Genomic DNA, 9,948 nt, shown 5'->3' on the forward strand with positions numbered 1-9,948 from the left:
TCGAAAAGGCAAGGCCTCCTGCCTGGTAACCTCCTAACTACTCCAGGTCATCAGTGGCCATCACATAGTAGTATGCACCCTCGGGGTAGTAGTAGTCATCGGTGGTGTCGTCTGGCTCCTGGGCTTCGACATCTGGTTGCATCAACCGGAAAGAAGAAGAAAGGAGGGAAAAGGGGGAGCAAAGCAACCGTGAGTACTCATCCAAAGTACTCGCAAGCAAGGATCTACACTACATATGCAACATTATCAAAGGAAGGCTGTATATGTGAACTGGGTTGCAGAAACGCCAGAATAAGAGGGGGAGAAGCTAGTCCTATCGAAGACTAGTATCTTTTGGAAACCACCATCTTGCAGCAATAGGAGGGAGTAAAGTAGTATAAAGTAAAGTAGTAGTAGTGTTATCAACCTCGACCAGAGATCCTTTCTCGACTCCCTGCGAGAAAGCAATCCCAGAGCCATACTATCCATTTTTCATATCCATGTCTCATCTCAAGTATCCAGTTCTAGTTGTATCGACTGGGATACAACTCCAAGTCTCCGTTATCGTAGGACATGCTATCGATAGATGTTTTCTTCCCTACAGAGGTGCACCAACTTACCCACCATGGTCGATTAACTCCGGCCGGACACACTTTCCTGGGTCATGCCCGGCCTCGGCCAAACAATACGCCGCAACCCGACCTAGGCTTAATAGAGAGGTCAGCACGCCGGACTAAGCCTATGCCCCCAGGGGTCTTGGGACATCGCCCGGGAACTCATGCACGTTGCGTGGGCGGCCGGTGAGTAGACCTAGCTACCTCCTTAAAAAGGCAGGAGCTTACCAGTCCAACCCGGCGCGCGCCGCTCAGTCGCTGGCGTCTATTAAGCTTCGGCTGATGCATACGACGCAGAACGTCCATACTATGCCCATGTGATGGTTAGTTCTATCAGGCCAGAGGCCCCTTGGATCAAATATCCAAACCGTTAGTGTGTTGGTAGTGCGGTCATGAGCAGAGACTCACGAAAGATGGGACCCCGTTGCCCCATCTCGAGTACTTGCGGCGAGGGCTAAGAATGCCCGGCCACACCTCGCAAGTATGTCGCGGGCACCTTCCAGGTCAACCCGACTCCACATCACTCGCTATTAAGCTCGCGCGGGTACCCCTCAGGGCCGACCCGTCTTTAGTAACATGGTTCAGTGTACAGTCATAGTAACCATAGTAATTGTGTGTCTAACACCAAGGGGAAAACCCGAGGAATCACCCCCGGTGAATTCCACTCAATGTAATCATCAAGGTGAACGTAAGCGGAACCACCCCCGAGGTTCACACTTGAGGGGTTGCACGACAGAGTCGTATCGGAAGTGGTTAAGGCGGAATCACCCTCGATGACCATGACCGAATATCTACACTACAGGGTTAACATCAGAAGTGTTGTAGAGGTCTCACCCTCGGCACGCGATATTGACCCAGTAGTGTCGAGCAACTAAGGGGAAAGTGATGTGCGGTGCCGGGGCCTGGTCTTCGATCTCGTTGATCGGGTCTTCTGATAATCCAGCGGGGCAGTCGGAACAAAGTGGGGGTCTCTGATGGGTCTCTACCCAACCTATACTAAACAGTTTAGGATAAGCAGGTAGGTAACAACAACATGTTACAATAAACAGGCTATGCATCAGAATAGGAGCAAACAATAACAGTAGCAAAGTCTAATGCAAGCATGAGAGAATGGAATGGGCGATATCGGGATGATCAAAGGGGGGCTTGCCTGGAAGCTCTGCTGCAAAGGAACGGTCGTTGGTGATGTAGTCGATCACGGAGGCATCATCGGTCTCGAGGTCTACCGGAGAGAAGAGGGGGAAGAAACAGTAAATACAGAGCAAACATAGGTACCACTAAGCATGACATGATGAAAAGCAGAACTAGGGGTGTTCTAACGCAGTACTACGTGTTGCAGACGGAGAGGGAAAACATCCGAAGAGGTTTTCCGGTGTTTGGCGTTTTTCGGACAAAGGAAAAGAGAGGGAAAGTTTCATGTTTAGCATGCTAAGGGCATGTGACAGATGAACGGTCCGTGCATTCGAATTCGTTGGATTTTTCTGAGCAACTTTCATATACATAACTTTTTCATCCAACTTACGGTTTATTTTATATGAATTTCCAAAGTTTTAACTATTTTCTGGAATTTATATTAATTCAAAATTAAAAAAAAAGCAAAAACACTAAGTGCACCCGGTGCAGTGCACCCAGAGTGCACCCAGGGGCTAACCAAAGGGTCCAGGGGGTCCCAGTTGACCAGTCAACGTTTGACTGGTTAACAGGGGGTGGGCCCCCCTGTCATACACATAATAGCTAATAGCACTTTAACCTAGTTTAGTTAGCAGTTTAATTAAACTTAAAAGGTTAACTAAATGAGCTGATGCGGCGGGTGTGTGGGCACGGGCGCAATAGCGAGCACACAGGCTCCGAGCATGGTGGGGCGCACATGACGCGGGCAAGCACGAGCCGGGACACAGAACTGTGAGGAGCACAGGTAGGCGAGCGGCGGCGCAGGGCTGGACGCGGTCACGGTCGCGGTGACCGCGGCCACTGGACGAAGACCGGGCAGCGCGAACGACGACCTACGACGGTGAAACGAGTAGAGGGAAGAGGAGGACGGACGGCGGCTCACCGCGTGGCTAAGAAAAGCCCTTGACGGCTTTGTAGCGCAGGGGAGGTGACGAACGAAGCGGTGAAGCTCCGGTGATCTGAGGCGGACGGAGGTTGAAGAAGACGATGTTCTGGCGCTGTGGTGGAGGCCAACTCGTGTCCGTTGGCGTAGGGGGCGTAGCGTTCGACGACGGAGCTCGTGGACAACCTCCTAGAGCGCGGGGACGATGAAGAGCGCATGGGCGAGGTCGGTCGTGGTGGCTGCGGTTCGCCCGAGCTCTAGTTCAAGAGAGGGGGGCGAAAGGAGGGGGAGAAGTGGCTGGAGGTTCGTTCGGGGTCGAGGGAGATGCCCTTATCCCCTCCCAGGCACCCCGTAGAGCCAGGCGTCGGCCATCCGGCCATGGCACCGCCGGATGGCTGCCACGCACTGGTTGTGCCTCTATAGCTGGAAGTTAGGGATAGGCCAAGTGGGTTGGGCTGGCTAGCTCCTGTTCATAGTGGGCCAAATGTGCACAGTGCAATTTCAGTTTTTTACTTTTCTGTAAAAAGATAGCTACTACTTTCTATTTATCTCAGTGTCCAAACCAATCTAGTTCTACATGATATCTAACATATAATTCAAATGGAATATTTTGGATGCTACACACAAGGTTTCATTTTTATTTGGAAAAGTTTATATAATTGTTTATTTTGAAAAGGGCATTTTATTTGTTGTTGGAGCATTTATTAATTTTCTAGGGATTAATTGGTGAGTCAAATGATGTTGGTTCAACATGTTAAATGATCAGGGGAATTTATACTAAAATTTGAACAATTTAGTTTTATACTTTGAATAAATAAATATTTGACTTGAAATTTAAATTTGAAATTTACTTTGATTTTAGACAAGTGGCCATTTGCATAGTAACCATGATGACATGGCCACCATTAGAGGGAGATTACTGTTGCATGATTCCCGGGGTGTTTCATTGTGCCATAATTTGATTTCTACACATACCCCTATGAACCTATCATGACTTATACGTCCGATCTCCTATTTGGGCTACACTTATATCCTTCTTGATCTTCTCAGAGAGGGATACCAATGGTGAGCTCCAATCTTTAAATTGATCTCATGTTCCTATGGGTTCGAGCCAATCCATGTGATCCTTACTATTTTATTCCTTGTGCCACTTTTGAGCGTCAACACAACCATTGCGAGAAGGTGCAAGGGGCAGAGGTGTTTCTGAGGGCGGCACAACTATGAGGAGTTGCAGGGGAATGCCGGAGAGGGCCGCTAGCGTCAGCATTGTCGAAAGGTGAGGGCGAGGGCGGCTGTGCATGCACCTGAAATTTCTTCCTGCAGTTGGCAACGGTGGAAAGGGGCCTCCTTCTCCACCATTAGGATAAGAGGCTCGCTGTGGGACACCGAGTTTCTGCTCGCGAGCAAGCTCGAATGCTCCTTCATGAACAACAAAATATAAAAGCAAACAAAACATAAAAATCTGTTTTTTGGCAGCAAATAGATAAATTGGTCTACGTACGTGCACGTTCTCGTGAAGAAAAACATTTCTAAATGCTCTGGGTAAAAACTGATTCTCCAGAAAATATATTTTTTGAATGCATTTTGGAGCATTGCTTTTTGTTTTTCCCCAGAATGTTTAGAAGTGTTTTTTATTCATGAAAAATTGCACATATGTATACAGCTAGCCAATATTTGATGCCAACAAATCACCATTTTTTATTTGGTTTTCTAAGTTTTACTGCTCTTCAAGATGCATTTGAGTTCGTGAACAAAAGTACACTTTTCGTCCCAATTAAAATTTTGATACCTTCTACTCCCTTCGTTCCTAAATATAGGTCTTTTTAGATATCTAAAAAAACTTATATTTAGGAACAAATAGAGCATTATATTATATTATATATATAGCCTCGTACAGGGTCTCTGCCCGAGACATTTTTTTTACATGTAGAGCCAAAAAATTATATATGTGCCTTGTTTAGGGATTGTTTCTGGAGACGCTCTAAGAGTATGTCTAGTAAATCCCAAAAAAGTGGTTAAACTACTAAATTTACAGTTTTGATCGAAAAAGACGCACCGAATAGATCTCGTAAACGGGATCCTGAAAAATATTTTCCAGATCACTGAATATTATCATCTACATATCCCATAGTTATAGTTTTGAAGTCAATTTTTGAGGTGAACAGGAAACGAGTCAACGCCCGCGTTTGCGCCGGCACCGACAAATCCCGAGCTCGATTCCACGACGAGGAGACTCGATTCCGGCTCAATATTCGATTTCCAGTGTGAAGGTTTGATATGACCAATTTCCTGCGAAATCATTGCCTGTTTAAGCACCTTCATGAAAGCATCTCGATGGCCAAGCTGCCCATGGGAGCACCTCCACTGGAGGAGGCGAGGAGGCCATCGCTGGGAGAGCTAGGCGAAGGCCCGAGCCAGGCGGGAGTGGCCGTGCTCACAATCCATGGAAGCTCCCCCATGACAATACCTCCACGGGAGGAGGCGGGGGAGCCCAGTGTTAGGAGGGCCAGGCGAGGGCCCGAGCCAGGTGGGGGCGGCGATGGGAGCCGGAGCGCTTTATCGAGCAACGCTTAGCTCGTCGGGGAAGATGAAGAAAAAAATTACGGTATGCTTTTACAACATTTGTTTCGCACGGACCGTGACACCGTAAAATCGTTTTCAAAGATGGCAACGTGTTTTCATTTTTTCCAGGATTCGCTAATATTATAAGATGAACGATCAGAGCTGTAAACAAAATGAAGACGACGACCTGGATGTCATGAGGTACTCCCTCCTTTCCGGATTATAAGGCACAATTTAAAAATCTCACTAACCAAGGTAGATGATGAGTGGTAGAATATTTTTTGTAGTTTGCAATATCACCCAATTAATGCTTTTGTTTTCCTCAAAAAATTATGTTTACGAATGCATTAATTGCAATGCATGCATGCATAAAATGCATGCATTGGTCAGTTTTCTCTTAATACTTGCATGAAATGATTTAATGCACCTTGAAGTTTGAACATGTGATGGGAAACAGCCAAATTGAGCCTTATAAAATGAAAAAATTAAAATTTTGAGATAAACCCTATAAACCGAAAAGAAGGAAGAGCATGCTTGGATACGTTTTAGTCTCATGACTAAAAGTAGTGGGACTAAAACTTGCTAGTCTCACCCATGCTTGGATCCAAGTACGAAAGAGGCTAAAATCTAGTTATTGAGCATTTATTATCCTCCAAACCCTCCAATCCAGAACTAAGGAGAGAAATTAAATGAGGAGAGAGAGAGCTAATACATATTTTAGTAGGTTTCCCATGACTAAAAGATTTTAGCCTCAAGATTAGTCCTAACCTCTCTTTAGTCAGGGGTGCTTGGAACTTTAGCCTCTAAAAAAGACTATTTTTAGTCAGACTAAAAATAGTTCCTTGTATCCAAGCACCCTCGAAGTATATCACTTTTACCAGAGCTGTAACAAAATAAAGACGACGGCCTGGATGTCATAGGTATATCACCTTTTTTTTTCTTATAGAAGTACTCCTAGCCAAGTACGTAGGCGTGGAGAGGAAAAAAAGAGAGTAAGATTATTTAGAACGAGAAAACTATATATCGGTCTTATCGAAGCACCGTAGTAAAAGAAAGCCCGATCTCTCTATCTCTCCCAACCCAAACCCTAACCCTCGAATCGAAGCAACCAGCCGGCGGCGATGGGGCAGGGTTCTCCAGGCGGCATGGGCAAGCAGGGCGGTCTCCCCGGTGACCGCAAGCCGGGCGACGGTGCCGCCGGCGACAAGAAGGACAAGAAGTTCGAGCCCCCCGCCGCATCGTCGCGCGTGGGGCGCAAGCAGCGGAAACAGAGGGGCCCCGAGGCGGCGGCGCGGCTGCCCCCCGTGGCGCCGCTCTCCAAGTGCCGCCTCCGCCTTCTCAAGCTGGACCGCGTCAAGGACTACCTTCTCATGGAGGAGGAGTTCGTCGCGAGCCAGGAGCGGCTGCGCCCCAGCGAAGACAAGACGGAGGAGGACCGATCTAAGGTCGACGACCTCCGCGGCACCCCTATGAGCGTTGGCTCGCTCGAGGAGATCATCGACGAGAGCCACGCCATCGTCTCGTCCTCCGTTGGGCCTGAGTACTATGTCAGCGTACTCTCGTTCGTCGACAAGGACCAGCTGGAGCCGGGATGCTCCATACTGATGCATAACAAGGTACGAATCTGTAAAATCTGCATTTATCTGATGGACTCGAACATGGATTAGAATTGAATAGTTTTGACCACGAGAAAACCTAGGGCGAGTTCAGATCAGTGTTTTGTTGTGATGCTGGTAATTTCCTTGGTTCTAGAGGCTTTTGATAAGATAGCATTTGTGAAGGGAGGCTGACAACATCGGAGTGAGGTAGAACTGATCCAATTGGAACGGTAACATTTGTGAAGGGAGGCTGACAATATTGTAGTGAGTTAGAACTCGGGGCATTTTGATGACATTGGGACTTGTGGGGTGGGGCCATGGGGCGAAACATCGGAATTGAGATGAAACTTGTTGCGCACGTGCTGAACCGTGACACGTGATTTGATTATATATATGAAGATATCTATGCATGAACTGCACTATAGTTTGTAATACTCCCTCCGTTCCTAAATAAGTCCTTTCAGAGATTTCAATATGGACTACATACTGAGCAAAATGAGTGAATCTACACTCTAAAATATGTGTATATACATCCGTATGTAGTCCGTATTGAAATCTCTAAAAAGACTTATATTTAGGAACGGAGGGAGTACAATGCTTATGTTGTCTCTGCAAACTTGTTTTGTTTCATTGCTAAGTGTCATTTCCTTGATTTCTTTAGGGATATTTTTTAACTTATATAGTTGGATAAGTACCAACCTTGTCTGTCTATCTATATATGATGCTGACCACTTTCTGGCCTGAATATTATCACAAACGATCGTCAACAATTGACAGTTGCAAAAGCAAACACCTGTTCACCTTAACTCCATATTCAAACTTCAAAGCAAAATTTCTGTTATTGCTTTCTTAACGAACACTATGATCACCATTAAATGCAGTAATTTTCTTGCAGTATTTCTCTTTGTAGTATGTGTTTTCCTTTAATCTTTGTTTGTGTCTTCAGCTCTTATATTCTTTGTGTGGTTAATAATGATATATTTCTACTGGTGTTTAGATTTATTTCCAATGGGTGCATCTCTAGATCCTCAGTTTCATTCCAATTTTAATATCTCAATGCACTTTTATATGAACAGAACAATTATAGGTCTGTTTGATGCGACTCATTTAGAACTTTATTGAGAAGCAAACTTGATATCATTTCTGTCAGGTTCTCTCGGTGGTTGGAATTTTGCAAGATGAAGTTGATCCTATGGTTTCTGTCATGAAAGTTGAGAAGGCACCTTTGGAGTCTTATGCTGACATTGGTGGTTTGGATGCCCAAATTCAAGAGATCAAAGAGGCAGTGGAACTTCCTTTGACACATCCTGAGCTATATGAGGACATTGGGATCAGGCCTCCGAAGGGAGTCATACTATACGGGGAACCTGGAACAGGGAAAACTCTACTTGCAAAGGTTTGTGCCTTTTTATCCTTTCCACTGGGCAAAGATTATTTTGCTTCACTTAAGCATCTTTTCCACTAATAAATTAGTGAACCCGCTAAAAGCTTGTTAAGCACGTTATTATGTCTTTTGTAATAGTGCAACTTTATCTTATTGTATAAAATTGTGGCAGGCTGTTGCCAATTCTACATCAGCAACATTCTTGCGTGTTGTTGGGAGTGAGTTGATCCAGAAGTACCTTGGTGACGGACCCAAGCTTGTAAGAGAACTGTTTAGGGTGGCTGATGATCTGTCTCCTTCAATTGTCTTCATTGATGAGATCGATGCAGTTGGAACAAAGAGGTAAGATATACCACGTATTTGAAGTTTACTCTAGGATGGTTATTCTTCTTTGTACCCCGAAAAAAAAGATGGTGGAGTTCCCGTGAAAAATGAATTGAATCGAGTTGTTTTTTGTTATAGTTATCAATGAGTTGAATCGAGTTGTTATTTGTTATAGGTATGATGCTCATTCAGGTGGTGAGCGTGAGATTCAGAGAACCATGTTGGAGTTGTTAAATCAGCTCGATGGTTTTGATTCAAGAGGAGATGTAAAGGTTATTCTAGCCACAAACCGCATTGAGAGCCTTGACCCAGCTTTGCTTCGACCAGGCCGAATTGACAGAAAGATTGAATTTCCATTACCAGATATTAAAACACGACGGCGTATCTTTCAGGTGCTTTTCTTCTAAATATTTAGCTCTACTAGGTGTTTGTTTGGAACCTGTGTTTGTTCTTACCTAGTGTTTTATTGGTGCAGATACACACTGCTAAGATGACATTGGCAGAAGATGTGAACCTAGAAGAGTTTGTGATGACCAAAGATGAGTTTTCTGGTGCTGATATCAAAGCCATTTGTACTGAAGCTGGATTGCTTGCCTTAAGAGAGCGCAGGATGAAGGTAAGACATAGTTGCTCTGCGGATCAGATCCCTTGCTCTTTCTTACATCCCAACCTTCTAAGCTAACTATGAATTGTGACATGGGGTGAAGGAACGATAGTAATCCAAGACATTCTGTTGATCTTTCCTGGATAGTTTACTTGACCAGGGTGGTATTTCTATTTTCTTACGTTAAAAAACATAACTGGATGCCCCTCAAAAGGAATAGAACATGGCTGGAGTTTTGATTTCGCATGTTTTACATTTCCTGCTCCTTCCTATGTTTTGATTTCACATGTTTTACATTTCCTGCTTCTTCCTTTCTATTTATAGGTGACACATGCTGACTTCAAGAAGGCCAAAGAGAAGGTAATGTTCAAGAAGAAGGAAGGTGTACCGGAGGGGCTGTACATGTGAGACTGTTCACCCCTCTCGCCGCCAGCATTACCTCCTGGTTCGCATGGTTGTGTAATACTGGAGGATTGGAGTTTGTGTTTTGTTTAAAATGGTTGGAGTTTTACTTCCCTCTACCTACATTTTATTCAGCAATCCCCAACTTAAAACAGCCCTCCAAACAGTGTACTGCGACCACTTGAAATGCTTGATGAATCAAGGTCTTAGTGGTTCAAATGGTGGTTGCTCTGCGAGTTTTGGTCGGAAGGCAGATCTTTATATCGGTAAAATGCAGAATCCTGATGGCGTGAAATGAACTATTGATTTATTTTCTTATTCCGAGACTAGACCAATGCTTAACAAAAATTGTCGTTTTATCTCATATATCTTCTACAAATCACTGCCATCTTTTTAGACGAGCTCCTAAAAGTTTTCACAGAAACATT

The 9,948-nt window shown here is 44.8% G+C and overlaps 1 protein-coding gene across 1 annotated transcript; it reads left to right on the forward strand.

Moving 5' to 3' along the window:
* The first annotated feature begins 6,242 nt into the window (after positions 1-6,242).
* LOC123085620 (26S proteasome regulatory subunit 4 homolog) lies at positions 6,243-9,739 on the forward strand. Its single transcript, XM_044507281.1, has 6 exons — positions 6,243-6,824; positions 7,957-8,202; positions 8,363-8,532; positions 8,690-8,906; positions 8,990-9,130; positions 9,443-9,739. Exons 1-6 carry the CDS (start codon positions 6,330-6,332, stop codon positions 9,524-9,526), a joined length of 1,353 nt encoding a protein of 450 aa, XP_044363216.1. The 5' UTR covers positions 6,243-6,329; the 3' UTR covers positions 9,527-9,739.
* Positions 9,740-9,948: the final 209 nt, after the last annotated feature.

The sequence above is a fragment of the Triticum aestivum genome, chromosome 4A (genome assembly GCF_018294505.1).
Source record: "Triticum aestivum cultivar Chinese Spring chromosome 4A, IWGSC CS RefSeq v2.1, whole genome shotgun sequence".
Lineage (NCBI taxonomy): Eukaryota > Viridiplantae > Streptophyta > Magnoliopsida > Poales > Poaceae > Triticum > Triticum aestivum.